At 37.9% G+C, this 16187-nt stretch overlaps 1 protein-coding gene across 1 annotated transcript; it reads left to right on the forward strand.

The window, feature by feature from the left end:
* Positions 1-7: 7 nt before the first annotated feature.
* Positions 8-14753, forward strand: LOC135476948 (beta-1,3-glucosyltransferase-like). Its single transcript, XM_064757095.1, is given in 14 exon segments — positions 8-44; positions 4004-4116; positions 5955-6034; positions 6129-6237; positions 7151-7287; positions 8303-8375; positions 9285-9407; positions 10479-10548; positions 11494-11607; positions 12789-12891; positions 13625-13747; positions 14576-14594; positions 14596-14659; positions 14662-14753. Coding segments are annotated over 14 exon segments (1257 nt in total).
* Positions 14754-16187: the final 1434 nt, after the last annotated feature.

Consider the following 16187-nt stretch of genomic DNA (forward strand, 5'->3'; position numbering starts at 1 on the left):
AGAGGCAATGGTCTTCGAGGTCAGCAATCTCCTGAGGAATGAACGTAAGGCCACCAAACTTGTAGTGCACTTATTTGTGTTGGCCTTTTCCTTTGCAGGAGACATGAGAAAAGTGCCTGTAGTGCGAGTTGGCAGAACTACTCCAAGATATCAAATACAACATTGTCACTACCATTATGTTATAGTATGGACCTATGTAGAGCTAAGGGAGACTAGTATTTTATAGTTCTGACGACACAGTCAAACTCAAACTTTTAACCCATTCATGTTGAAAAGCACATGTACCCCATCTGATTTCGCTGGAGTAGTTAAAGCTTTGAAACTTGAGTATTGAATCTGACAGACAGCATGACTGACGCTCAGATTATTGTTCGAAAACTTTTTTGAGAAGCGACATACATTCCAATAAGTAATAAATATACATTAAATTTGGATCACAGTAATGGACTTGAGTCATTTCTTTAAGATGTGGAAGCGATACGGATTTCTGTCATGAGCTTTTCAACCATTGCTTGTTGATTCTGGTTACTTTTAATACACGCCATTGATCAGATGAATGAGGTGTTGTCAGTATAGACTGGTTGTTTGGGATAGTCTTCATGATAGCATTGTTATGTACAATAATAAAGGCAATTTTATTTCTTTGCTTATTGTTGTTTCTTTAGATACACATGTTGTCTTTTCATTACCAGCCTCGGATAGGGAATTTTCAGGGGCCTTCATTGCCGAGGAGGTTAGCACGTCAACACAGCGCAGTGATCCATGATCCTCTGACCAATTTGGTTGCTGTGAGTTCAAGTCCAGCTCTTGCCGGCTTCCTCTCAGGCCTCCCAGCAACCTAAAGAGGGTTGTGGGTTTCCCCTGGGCTCTGCCCGGTTTGCTTCCCACCATAAAACACCAATCAAATAAATAAATAAATGGAGAATTTTCGAGATTAGCTAATGTGTGACACAATTATTCAATAAAGTCATGCATGAATCCCCTCAACATTATACATGTACACTGTTTATCACTTAATCATTTGGTCTGAGAACTCAACCTAGAACTACCATACTAACGTGTTTGCCTAACGATCAGATTGTCTTGCATTAAAAAATGGTAAGAAGGGGATAGGTTTTCACAAAGACATGGTTGATAGAAATATACATTGCTCCAAAATGAATACTCCTTTGTTGACATACTTAAGGCACAAGATGCCTACAACCTGGCTTCAAGAGTTTCTGACAATGTGACTGCCTTCTTCAATCAACATTGGTTCCGCTCCAAGTCAAATCGGCAGAAGAAAAAAAAAATTTTAATAATTTTGCAAAAATTCTTAAAAATACCGTAGCGTATAAGAGGAAGCTTTGCTAAGTTATAGCTCAGAATTTTTGGTTTTTGAGATAAGGCCCTTCAGAAACACTATATACTGTTTGTTTTTTACAGTCTTGACATGCTTATTTGTTCTTGAAGCCTTTTTAGATGGCTGTAACTTTCTGTTTAAGGGGACAAGAGGTCTGGAAATCAGATAATGTAGGTTTTCTTTCAGTGGCTTTTAGAATACATGTATTGCCTCAGAAATGTAATATCTTCTGTACTTTTTGAGATTAAAGACCATAAACATCTAACTTTGATTAGTGCTCTCGTTAAATTTTGTATTTTCAGTGAGCTGCCATATAGGTCAGGTGAAATATATATAGGAGGTCATTGTTACCTGGTTATTATTTATTTAGGAACATGGTCATTTCACAAGAAGCCTGACTCCTTCAGAACTTTACTTTGTAATTGAACTTGGTGTCAGCAGGAAGTATGCTCTACAAACGATTGCACAATTTACCTCTTTTTTACCTTAAAAAATGGAAGACAATTCAGTTGTTCTGAACTCCATCAGTTGAAACAAAATTGTGGGAAAGGCTTAAGCCAACCACTTGACTTACATTTTCTGATCATTTATGTACATTTATAATGATAGGTTTTGAAATTTAACATTTGATGTATCATGGGGATGTGATGAATGACAAAATTAATTGACAAAAATAAATTATTGCATGTCAGGAATTATGATTTACTCTCATGTTATTAATACTTTGATTTTTTCTTTATACCGGTTTTTCAATTTTTGTAGTTGGTGTGTACCTTACAGCCTTAATAGCAGTGGTTACCTCACTAGGTGAGTACAATATATATATATATATATATGTAGGTGAGGTTTCAGGCCCACAGGTAGAAATCAGAGTGGGGGGGAGGGCGGAGAGAGGGGGAGTGCAAAACAGAGGAAAGCGCCGTGACTATCCCAGCCAATGATAGGTGAGGTTCCAGCTGCCACTTAGACCCTGTAAGCTCTTGAGATTCCAAATGGCCATAGACATGCTCAGACTGCTTTGTGGTCTAACAAAATGACATGTATACTTAATCAGAGGGTCCTCTGTGGCTCAGTTGGTTAGCGCGCTAGCGCAGTGTAATGACCCAGGAGCCTCCCACCAATGCAGTCACTGTGAGTTCAAGTCCAGCTCCTGCTGGCTTCCTCTCCGGTTGTAAGTGGGAAGGTCGGCCAGCAACCTGCGGATGGACATGGGTTCCCCCTGCCTCCCCCTGGGCTCTGCCCAGTTTCCTCCCACCATAATGCTGGCCGCCGTCGTATAAGTGAAATATTCTTGAGTACGGCGTAAAACACCAATCAAATAAATAAATATATAAAATACATAATCAGATGTCAACAGAGTATAGTAGGAGAGAAAGTATGGGAGCCAAGGTGGAACTCATAAAATTCGTTTGAAAAAACAGAAGGATATCCTTCTGGAAAAGTTTCAGTTTCAGCATCAATAATAATATTTTCAGGACATTCATTTGCCCCCAAAATGCACTATTATAAGTGACCGGCCCGGATGGCACAATTGGTAGATCGCCCGCTCCTGGGTCGAGTCACACCTAAGACTTTAAGAGAGGAAGTTGTAATTTCCTCTTGGCATTCAGCATGAAGGGGATAGTGCAACAACTTGTTGACCCGTATCAGTATAATGGCTCGGTCGGGTCAGGTTACTCACCTTCGGTAAGGTGTCTCAGTGAAGCAGCACTAGATAAAAGAGCGGTGGAAATCTGTCCTGCAACAAGGAAGCACATTACATACACCCTAAGGATTCCTTCGTCGTCATATGACTGAAAAATTGTTGATCCCGACGTTATACCCCAAGCACTCACTCACTCACTCACTATTTTAAGTGAATATTTAGGTCCTTTACAATATTTTCTTCACTAATTCATGTATTACAGGCTTAGCAGATTCTTGAGATTAAACATTGATAAATGGCGTGTTTCATTTGTGCTCTGTGGTATGAGGTTTTAAAGAGGACATTGCCTTGTGACTTAAAAGTGCTCGAGAAAGTTTAAAAAATGCACTTCATTATTCTTTGGGTTTAGCTTTGTGGGGGGCTTTACAAAAGCGTGTGAATTTTAATTTAAAACACCCGTTAGCTTTACATATAAGTAAATAAATTTGAGATTACTGTATTTCACCTGAAGTTTAGCATTTTTGAAATGACATGTTTTGCTTGTTTCTGATGCTGTCATCCACCTTGTAGGGCCACTTATCAGTTTTTTGTGAAATTTGATAAAATTCTAGGAGTTCCAGAAAACTTTAAAAGCTGACATCAAAAGTATCATTATAATTAAAGGCTTTGCATGCTTTTGAAAGTGTATATCTGCATACTAATCTTTAAGTGAATTACAGTATCTTAATTCTTCTAAAATTTGGGACAGATATTAGTAGTGATCAGAGTAGAATATTACATTTCTTTACCAGCCGTTTAGAAAAGTAAAGATATGAGTATGTTGTTCACTAGATGGCCTAACCATGTGAGGAAAAAGAAAACTCAATATTGCTGCTAGAATTACATATATACTGTATTGGCTAAAATGAGCATACCAGGTGTCTCAAATTTTTAGAAGAAATTGGGTAATTAATGAATCATTATGTATATTAATATATGTTTGTAATACATTCCTGATTTTGGTTTAACATTTTCAGATCTAAGTGATCTTGTCATTATTGTTCGAAGTCAACCAAACCCATTCCATGCCAAGAGGGCCCAAGTCTTCAAAGATCATATCAACCAACAGATCAACAAGGATGCGGAGAAGGTTTGATGACACTTAAATCGTTTAAACTGCACCACGAAGCAATTGTCTTTTTGGAAAAAAAAATAAACAACAACACTAGACCAAATGTTTATAAGTAAGAAACAAAAAGCATACTTGTTTATTTTAGTGATGTGGGGCAACTGAGATATTACAGTTATTTATTTATTTATTTTTTTGATTGGCGTTTTATGTTGTACTCAAGAATATTTTTCTTATGCGACGGCAACCAGCATTATGATGGGAGGAAGCTGGGCAGGGCCCGGGGGAAGCCTAGGGCCATCCACAGGTTGCTGGCAGACCTTCCCATGCATGGCCGAAGAGGACTTCCCACTTTAAAGTAAAACCATGTAACCACTTGCAAGCTATCAGTTTTATCCAATCAGGTGCAAGTTATTCCTGTAACATGAGAATGCTCCTTTAATTTCCCATGGCATGATAGGTATTTACATTAAATATCAATTTATGGGAACAGTGACAGAATTTTGATTTGAAGGATTTTATGAAGGTCAGACTTTCTCTTCAGCATGGCAGGTCACTGTAACACTATTAAAACTTATCACGTCTTTGATTTTGTGTAGCTCTATCTTGTGAACATGCTTTTATTTATTCAGTTGTCTTTGGTGCTTAACCCAGATAAAAATAGTGCCTCAGAAAAATGTTCAGGAAGTGAACACACAACTGTGTTGTGCAGTTAAAGTGGACACAGTGATGACTTACTCAACTGTATCATTTGGGAAAAGTAACAAAAAAAATGTTTAAATGTAATTTACTTTTTGTTATGTATTTTTCAACTGACCACATTGAATGCATTGGTCAAATTTATAAATTTTTAGGGCAAGAGTTAAGCGTGGATATATCAGACTGTAGACAGTACATTGCTCTGCTTGTTATGTAGTGTATGCCCTGTAGGATAGTGTTACTATGGTAATGGTTTGTCTTTCTATGTGTACATTTGTTATGTAGTATATGCCCTGTAGGATAGTGTTACTATGGTAATGGTTTGTCTTCCTGTGTGTACATTTGTTATGTAGTATATGCCCTGTAGGATAGTGTTACTATGGTAATGGTTTGTCTTTCTGTGTGGACAATGAGTATGTATATGCCCTATAGGATAGTGTTACTATGGTAATGGTTTGTCTTTCTGTGTGTACATTTGTTATGTAGTATATGCCCTGTAGGATAGTGTTACTGTGGTAATGGTTTGTCTTTCTGTGTGTACATTTGTTATGTAGTATATGCCCTGTAGGATAGTGTTACTGTGGTAATGGTTTGTCTTTCTGTGTGTACATTTGTTATGTAGTATATGCCCTGTAGGATAGTGTTACTGTGGTAATGGTTTGTCTTTCTGTGTGTACATTTGTTATGTAGTATATGCCCTGTAGGATAGTGTTACTGTGGTAATGGTTTGTCTTTCTGTGTGTACATTTGTTATGTAGTATATGCCCTGTAGGATAGTGTCACTGTGGTAATGTTTTGTCTTTCTGTGTGTACATTTGTTATGTAGTATATGCCCTGTAGGATAGTGTTACTATGGTAATGGTTTGTCTTTCTGTGTGTACATTTGTTATGTAGTATATGCCCTATAGGATAGTGTCACTATGGTAATGGTTTGTCTTTCTGTGTGTACATTTGTTATGTAGTATATGCCCTGTAGGATAGTGTTACTGTGGTAATGGTTTGTCTTTCTGTGTGTACATTTGTTATGTAGTATATGCCCTGTAGGGTAGTGTTACTATGGTAATGGTTTGTCTTTCTGTGTGTACATTTGTTATGTAGTATATGCCCTGTAGGATAGTGTTACTTTGGTAATGGTTTGTCTTTCTATGTGTATATTTCAGAAGAATCAGCCAGATGTTTATCTGTTACATGAAACCTGGCCAGAAGTTGGATCATGGACCATTTTACCCCTCATAACAGAGTAAGCCATCTGTATCAGTCATTCAGTCATTCATTGCCTGCTGTTGTATTGGCCAAATAAATGTGTATTCACTTTGCCCAATGCTTTGTTTCAGATTTGCTGACAAATTTTCCCTTAAAAAGTGGTTATTAATTTGTGAAGAAGAGACGAGAGTGGACCTCTTAGGGTTAACGAAAGTCTTACAGAGGTTTGACCCAGACAAGGTTTGTCGTTCATTATTTGATAGAATTTAAGAGTCTCACTGTGGTAACAAAACTGATATGAAATAAAAAGGGGTCTCCGCATCCTCTTGGTTAGTGTGATATAGTGCAGCGTAATGACCCAGGAGCCCCTCACCAATACGGTCACTGTGAGTTCAGCTCATGCTGGCTTACTGTCTGGTCATACGTTGGGAGGCCAGCAGATAACCTACGGATGGTCGCTGGTTTCCCCTTGGCTCTGCCTGGTTTCCTTCCACCATAGTGTTGGTAGCGGCCGTGATAGTACAGTTTGTAGAGTGTCCTCAAAGTATTTTGACAGAGACAGTATAGTGTAAGCTTTGTTACTGCGTGAAGTTTGTTCTGACTGCTTGTTGGTGCAGCCATTGTAAAACAAATCACTCTCCACGCCCATTGACGTTTGAATAATTTTGACGTCGCCTGAGGCACTGGGTTCTTGGTGTCGGAACTAACCAACATTATGAATCAGAAAAAGTGTTCTAAGTGCATTTTCTTGGTAATAACATGGACGTTCAACTTGTCAGTGTGTAGAGCTTGGACTGGTACGTATCACTGTCTAAAGGCAATTTTGGTAGAGAGTATGACTGATTTTACAGACAGCTGAATATAGGCGACTCTGTAAAAGAAATAGACTATAGTCATTTACTTACCTACATTGCCCAGCGGTTAGTGAGCCTACCAATGTGATTGCTGTGAGTTTATGTGGGAAGGTCTGGCAGCAACCTGTGAATGACTGTCGGTTTTCTCTGGACCCTGTCTAGTTTCATCGCAGCATAATGCTGGCTACTGTTGTATAAGTGAAATATTCTTGACTATGGGGTGACACCAATGAAATATATCAGTTAATCCCAATTTCCGATTTCCATGTGGCAAATTGCACGATTTTCACCTGTTTCAGGATCAGTTTCTTGGTCAGGCTCTCCAGGATTCCCAGCCTGTCATTACCCACCATTTTGCCTTCGCTGAAAAGCCCTCAAGTTTCTCCTATCCAGATTTTGCTGCTGGCATTGTACTCAGTCTCACACTGATTAAAAGGTTTGAATTATTGATCACTTTTTTGTACGATTTTATTGCTGTACATCTCCATGTTTATTGGACCGATGCTGGCTCATTTGTCTAAAACATTAGCGTCACAACAAAAAAGTTTGAGTATTTCTGACCAATCAGATTACAGACTTGAATCAAGCCTTTGCTACTTTGGCTTCATCTTTAAATCACTGGATTTGTCACATCCTCCAAATAAAGGTGGATAGGTTATGTTCATTGTCGTATTGTAAGCTGTAATAATTACACAAATTTCAAGTTTTAAGAAAGGTACAGTTTGTACATTAAATCAAACATTCTTTTAAGTTGAAAGCTTTCATCCTCTGTGGCCCCTACAATACGATTTCCAAACACCAAGCTGTTTTATATGTACTTATATATGTTGTGATGTAAAGTGGGATTGCTTTGATAGAAATTTATTAAAAATGCAGTCAGTTAGTACTATTTTGGTTTAATTTGGGTGTGTTTAGAATTGAAATAAAGGCTCGATTTAGACAGTGAAATGCATGAGATTTATGCTGCTAAAATGGACACGCCAATCATTTGGTGGGGAGTGCACAGAGTTGAAAGTGTGTACATGTAGGTGTTCTCTGTAATCTCTGAGGTCTTTAATAATAACAAAATAACGTGTGTACATGTGGGTGTTCTCACTAATCTCTGAGGTCTTTAATAATAACAAAATAACGTGTGTACATGTGGGCGTTCTCTCTAATCTCTGAGGTTTTTAATAATAACAACACCAAAGTCCATTGTACATGGAGTAATATTCATGTGGGTGCACTTCCTTGTTCTGGATTTATTTCATTTATTTGATTGGTGTTTTATGCCTTAAACAAGAATATTTCACTTATACGACTACGGCCAGGATTATGGTGGGAGAAAACCGGGTCCTGGGAAACCCATCCTTGTCCTTGAGGTATGAGTGTAGATACTGCTTGAATGTCATGATGCACACATGTTACAGGCGTTATTGACTGTTGTTGCTTCTTCTGGTAATTTCCCCTAGATTATCCACAGAATGGGCGATACGTCCGCAAGCGGGCATGGGAGGAGATTTCACCATAGACATTCAACATGAGGTATGTCATCAAACCCGTCCTGTAAACACAGCTGCATACACAATTTACTGTATTTCACTTTTTTTTTTAAAAAATGCACTTTCAGAAGCATAAAGGCGTTTTAATGATACTTTTGATGTTACTCAACGCTTTAACTTTTCTGAAATTCTAAGAAATTAATCACTCTTTACAAAAAATTTTTAAGTGGGCATGTATAAAGTGGGCATGTATAAAGTGGGATTGCATAAAGTGGGCATGTATAAAGTGGGATTGCATAAAGTGGGCATGTATAAAGTGGGATTGCATAAAGTGGGCATGTATAAAGTGGGATTGCATAAAGTGGGCATGTATAAAGTGGGATTGCATAAAGTGGGCATGTATAAAGTGGGATTGCATAAAGTGGGCATGCATGTATAAAGTGGCATTGCATAAAGTGGGCAGGCATGTATTAAGTTGGAATGCATAAAGTGGGCATGCATGTATTAAGTTGGAATGCATAAAGTGGGCAGGCATGTATTAAGTTGGAATGCATAAAGTGGGCAGGCATGTATTAAGTTGGAATGCATAAAGTGGGCATGCATGTATTAAGTTGGAATGCATAAAGTGGGCATGCATGTATTAAGTTGGAATGCATAAAGTGGGCATGCATGTATTAAGTTGGAATGCATAAAGTGGGCATGCATAAAGTGGGCATGCATAAAGTGGGCATGTATAAAGTTGGCATGTATAAAGTTGATGAATCAGTGAGAACCAAACCAAAGGTGCCAAAGATGAAAATTGCTAAACTTTACACTGCCTCATGAATCATAACCCTCATAAAACAAAAGGAAAAAAACAAAACAAAATTTATTTCATTCTGTTTCCATGCTTGATTGTTAACTTGTTACATAGTGTACAACTGCCAAATTCTTTTCTTTTCTTTTTTTTCAGTTCGCATTGTTCCTGTGGAATGATGGGAAGGGTGTTCGTCTGACTGATGTACCCGAGCTGTGTGCAGGGGACCGGGACAATGATAGATGTGTGACACATTATGCTGTCCATTTCCCAGACTGTGTAAGCCCCATTGGTCTTGTGTTAACAGGGCCATGTCTAGAAAAATATTCAAGGCTCTTATCCCAAATGTTAAAAGATGTGACTGCATAAAGAAATTTTATAGAATGAAGTTCAAAATGACAAGAGAATTTTTGAGAAATAAAGAAATTTGTATAAAAACATGTTACTGGTAAACAATCATATTTTTGTTCAGTTTAATTGTCAGTTGTAATACAACATCATTAGTTTGGGAGCCAGACGTTTTCCGAAAGTGTTACGGCTCTAGACATGGCCCTAAAGAATGCGATCTTTTATTAGATAGAGGACATGGTTATAAAGACTTGTTTGTTTGGGGTAAAAAGTCTAGAAAATTAATCTAGAGATTACTTACTTACTTAAAGAATTAATTACCTTTTGCATACCTTGTTTAGTCTTAAAATAATATTTTCAAATTAATTAATATGTGTTAATTGCTGAATAATATCCCGATTGCAACATGCATTAAATAAATGATGTAAAACTTTTCCAAAAGTTAAATTTCTGATGTTAGTTAAAAAAATCGCTTTTGGACAGGGTGATTTTTCAGTAGTTTCATGCTGTTGTAGTTTTCCCTGCTTTCCTGAACCCAACAATCTTGTCATGTTAGTGAAAGGCTCATAATAAAGTCTGGTGTTTATGTACTCCAGCCTAATCATTTAAAACCTATGGGGGCCTCCGTGGCTCAGTTGGTTAGCGTGCTAGCGTAGCGTAATGACCCGGGAGTCTCTCACCAATGCGGTCGCTGTGAGTTCAAGTCCAGCTGATGCTGGCTTCCTCTCTGGCCGTACGTGGGAAGGTCTGCCAGCAACTTGCCGATGGTTGTGGGTTTCCCCCGGGCTCTGCTCGGTTTCCACCTACCATAATGTTGGCTGCCGTCGTATAAGTGAAATATTCTTGAGTACAGCATAAAACACCAATCAAATAAATAAATTTAAAACCTATGTACCTGTACAAAAGTGGCATGAAGAATAATTCACTTGGGTACATGTAATGTTGGCTGGATTTGTCTCCCTTTGTGGTTGTAAGTAAATCCTGATCTCCTGTTCCATATAGGGGGAGCCTGTGCCTAAGGAAGATCTGTTTGTGGCAGTTAAAACCTGTGAAAAGTTTCACAAAGACAGAGGTGAGACCCTCGCTCTATATCATCATTACACATGTACATTTACACCCCAGGGCAAGTACACACTCATTTGTTAATGTATATGTGGTTAGTTTATTAATCCTTTGTATTCTTTCCAGTACACTCATTGATACAAATGAAGAATTTTTCATTTGCCAATCACTAAGCTACAGGTCTGTTGAATATAACAGATTTTCCACTTGTATATAGACCAGTTAGTTTATGACATAGAATCCCTAATCCCTAAGTGCATTTAACTCCTTGTGATGTCCCTTTCCACCAAGTTTAGAAACAAAATAAATAAGTTTGTTAACAAAATAAATAAGTTCATAAACAAAATAAATAAGTTTGTATTGCTGTAATGGTAAAAAAATGAAATGAAATACAAATAATTCTATTCAAGAGAGTTAAACAAAAAAGTGAAACTGTTTTTGGATACAGTTTTCCACGATGTATCTGATAATTGTGACTTTTTTTTTTTTTTTTAATGCGTTAATTCCTCAACCTATTCGTATAAGAAAGGGTAACTTTCAATTCTATGTACGCACCTTTTTGATTTGATTTTGGAGACAAAATTACATCCTTTGGGCTCGCCAGTTTGTTCCTCTCAAATATTTAATGATATCTGTCTATGATGGAAGAATTGCAGTATTACCTTTCCTTTTGGATAGACATACCAGTATTGTGAGCAGCTGGGATCTCTACATGTACATTATATTGGCTTATAACCATTTTTTAGAGAAATCATTAATGTCAGATATCGTGTTCAAAATATTCCCATGATGCCATTTTTTAAATTTTTTAGCTTGTGCATCATTACATAAATGAAATTCTTCAACAGAGCATTAAATACCAATCGAATAAATAAATAAATGATGTATGTGTATTATTTTTGTGGTGATTCAAAACTGTGTCCTACTCTAAACTTGGTTGTGTTTTGCCTTACAGTGCCTGTTGTGAAGAAAACATGGTTTAAGGACGCAGGTCCCCTAGAGTTTTACAGTGAAAAGGCAGATAAGAGCATCCCCACCATTACCCTGGGAGTGCCGAACACAGAAAGAGGTGTGCTAAGACACTAGTCTTTTGCAGCCGAATAATTATTATGTACGGGGTACAACTCCAAGCATACAACATATGCAGCTTTGCCTTTTAATTGCAAAGTCTCTCAGTGTGCAATTCGTTAGGGAAGTCGTCAGACGTGCTCCTAATGAATCTCTGCCAATAGGCGGTATTCAGCCCTGGCTGAAATCTTTGGTGAGCCGAGGGATTTCGCCAATATTTATTTATTTATTTATTTGATTGGTGTTTTACGTTGCACTTAAGAATATTTCACTTATATGACGGCGGCCAGCATGATGGTGGGTGGAAACTGGGCAGAGCCCATGGGAAAACCCACGACCAACTGCAGGTTGCTGATAGACCTTCCCACGTACGGCGGGAGAGGAAGCCAGCATGAGCTGGACTTCCTCATCTGGTTGCTATGAACTCATAGCGACTGCATTGGTGAGAGGCTTCTGGGTCATTACACTGCGCTAGTGCGCTAACCAACTGAGCCACGGAGGCCCTGATTTTGCCAATAGTGGTAACAAATAGTGCAGAGATTTGTGAAGTTACTCCGGATGTCTTGGGCTGACAGGAGTGTACTCGCTATATATGGACAGATGTTGACAGATAAATCATCCGACTTTCTGGCATATATGCACGGCAGATGCATTTTTTTTTTTTTTACTTTTTTTAATCCATTGGTAGATAAAGGTCAAAAATCAATAATACAGATAATGAAAGTAGCAAATCCAATGTAGTATAATGAATACAGTAATAATATGTTATCCTTACTCGCATTGTCCTGCGGCTCTCACGGATATTCTCTGAAGTCTAGAACAACTTTTTGTAATTGGTAAACCGTTTCATGTACCACTAATGAAGTGGTGAAATTCTTAAATATCAATGTAGTATATGCAAAGGTCTGTCAGCAACCTGCTGATGGTCGTGGGTTTCCTCTGGGTTCTACCCGGTTTCCTCCCACCATTATGCTGGCCGCCATGGTATAAGTGGAAATATTCTTGAGTACGGTGTTAAACACCAATCAAATAAATAAATAAATAAATATCAATAGTATTTAAAATGTAATACATGTACTTTTATCCAGCTGTAGTTACAGTATGTGTTAATGCTGAGACGAAAGCAGTTCATTAAGATAATTGTCTGTATGGTATTTTAAATGTTCTACATACAAAACACAGGTCACTGTGGGAAGACAATGGGGATTTTGCGGAGAATTTTTAACGACCCTGAGAAGTCACAGAAACCCTGGGTGTTGATTGCAGATGATGATACAATTATCAGGTAAGTGTCAGTTTAGGGATTAAGTTTGATCCAAATCTCGTCATCAGAAAACCCAAAAAATCCTGGGTCAAATGTTTTTAAAATGTGCAGCAGGCATTTCATGCACGTATCATGTGTTAACCCAGACAATCCGGAAAATAAGTAATTGGCATTTTTTGAAAATGTAACACCAGATATATATATAAGGGAATGAGGCAGCTCATACACAAGCCACTGGATGTACAGGACATCATATATGGACTTCCTCTGGAAATGCCTGCAACAGCAATATTTCAGTAAAGAAAACAGAGATGGCAAAGCCATGTTGTTCCTTCCGAAATCAGCGTCTGGCGCGTGTGCCAACAATTGTTGCAAATTCGTAACTTTCACGACAGAGAATTAGGGGAAAGGCCTACTAAATACAATTATATATTCAGCGTCTGTGTATATTTAAGAAAAAGAAAATGTATAGATGGGGGGCACTACAACACTGCTTTACAAAAACACCCCTTTGCAGAAAGTAGTAAAACCCACATCGCCAACGTTAATCTTTGTCTACGATTGTATTTCATGGAAAATGTGAGTCTCACCACTTTTTTAAAGGGATGTGACAGTCCTTGAGGTTTGGAGGATACAAAGTTGTCTGAATAATAAAAGTGAACAAATGTTTAGTTTGGATTTTGCACCAGTTGCTATTCACAATATTTGAACTACATGTACTAAGTTTCGTTGGCTGTTCCACCTTCTTACCCAGCTTGCCTCGTCTACGTGAACTCTTAGCCTGTTATAACCCAGATGAAACTGTGGCTCTTGGAGAGAGATACGCCTATGGGGTGGTGCACGGCTATGGTTATGATTACATCACTGGAGGCGGAGGGTATGATTGGCTGAGATTTTTGTCCATATTGTCTATACTGATGTATTTAAAATGTTACTTTAGTTTGCAGTGAAGATTAAATGTGTCTGAGTCTCATTTGATGTCATAGTTAATTTGAAATTTATAAGAATTTCCTTGCAATGAATGTAGACTAAATCTTCTGTTTTTTTTTTGTTTGTTTATTTGGCTGTTTTACAGGTATATGAATAGATTTTGACATTTGTGCAGCGTTAATTTAATTAAGGCCTGACCAAGCTGAAGTTTTTGAAATTTCAACTTTCAGTTTTTGATTATCACAATGTAAGTAATGCACCCAAGATTAATGAATTAAATACATGTATATTGTCAACCAGATTGAAGTCCCCGTAATATAATTCAAATAGCATATTGTACTCTTCCAAAACATACAAATACTTATTTGCAGTTGGTAAGACATCTTTAAAAAACATTTAATAGAATTATTCAAGGAAAGTTCTTAAGGAAAAAAGTATAACTTTGTCTAATACGGTGCACTTTTGAAGCAATTAATGTCATAAAAACTGAGTGTAAGTGGGTGCTGAAACTTACACTTTTTGAGTAGGAATCACCTGTCTACGATCATAGATAGAATTAGACAAGATAAGGTAAATGACCGAAATTTTGACTCGCAGAATTTTACTGGATTCTAAGAGTTGTATTAATCTTAAAAGGTGTTTTAAAGGTTTTTTTTTTGTTTGATTGTTTTTTTAGGAATGTAGGAAAAAATATTCATGAATCATGGGAAATATGCATTTTGGGTGGATATGTACGTACTAAAATGTTTACTCTTTGTTTTCCGTGTTGTGCCAGGATGGTGTTCAGCCGACTGAACCATCCACCAGCTGATTGACAGCGACTTGTGCTCATGTGCATCCGATGACTCGCCAGACGACATGACCTGGGCATGTGCCTCCAGCGACTCGCTATCCCGGTGACACATAGCCCTTTGTTTCATCAAGGGTCTGTGGTCCTCTGCATTTCTGTGTGACATTTTACTATCCTCTGAACCATAATTGAACATGATCTCAGCTATGTTCTATCATTGCGATAGGCATGTAGATTTGCTGGAGGAGTTTAAGGAAGTAGCTGGGGCTTCCATGACCCAGAGGGTTAGCACCCCAGGGCAATGACCCAGGAGCCTCTCACCAATGTGTTCACTGTGATCAAGTCTAGCTCATGCTGGCTTCCTCTCCGACCATGAACGTGGGAAGGTATGACGGCATCCTGTAGATTGTGGGTTTCCCTCAGACTCTGCCTGGTTTCCTCCCACCATTATGCTGGCTGCCGTTGTATAAGTGAAATTTTCTTTGAGTATGACGTAAAACACCAATCAAATAAATCAATAAATAAATGTAAGTAGTTCCGCTTTGTGTTGTAATTCTTTGTGACTCAGCTGAATTTTGCCACACATTTGATGTTTTGTTTTAGACCAAGGAATTTAGGTGTCCTTGTAATGGCATGAAATCTTCAGTTTTAATGTAATTTTCCTTGACATTGCAATCTTCTGCTGAGTTCGTTAACATGTTTATTAACATACAAACATGTAGTATCTTCCCGAAAGAGAACCGTATATCCATCTTGAAGACTGGTCCACAATGCATACTTTTATGTCTGATGATCTTTAAACTGATATAATATTACAGAAATTTTGTCTAAAACAGCATGCTGACACATTTCAGTGTTACAAGTATGGTTACATGTTTCTGGCTTCTCATGGACAGTTAAGTCTTGCATTAAATTTTACTCCACATTTTATATGTGCGACCATGCATATGCCAGGTTATGGTTTTGAATAAACTGGCAGTTGTTACCATGGCAATCAAGATGGCAGTTATGGATTAATCCAGTGCTTATATCATAGCTCAAATATCTGTCATTTATAGGTCTCCAACACGTCAGATGTGACATTACATGTGACAGTAACTATTTCATTTTTTAGGCTAGGCCTGAGGACTACTCTTCCAGACTGCTTTCACATCAACGCCCCATCTCTTTTCACAAGCATTGGATGATTGACCCTGTACAGACGTACAAGGACTGGTTTACTGAGGGGTCATCCAGGGACGAACTATAGCCACGCGCAGTCTCACCTGGGCGGAATCCTGATAACCTGTGCAATATCGTTATGTTATTTGTGCTGTGTTTTCACCTGTTACTTTTCTCAAGTAGGGCCAAAAATGAACATCTGTTTGTCATATAATATTACAAGGTGCTGCCAAACTGTGATGTCAGAATATGAGACATTCTGATGTTTCTGATCATAGCATGTCGTTATATCGTTTTATATTACAGATGAGGTGTGATTGCAATGGTTGTTTTCACAGTCAATGCTGTCCATTTATGCCCAATTAAAATGTACTAAAATTAAACAACCAGTGTCTTCAGCAAGGTTGCCAAAATCTGGGAGTAAGTCTTCCCTGTT

This window comes from Liolophura sinensis, chromosome 10 (genome assembly GCF_032854445.1).
Source record: "Liolophura sinensis isolate JHLJ2023 chromosome 10, CUHK_Ljap_v2, whole genome shotgun sequence".
NCBI classification, from domain to species: domain Eukaryota; kingdom Metazoa; phylum Mollusca; class Polyplacophora; order Chitonida; family Chitonidae; genus Liolophura; species Liolophura sinensis.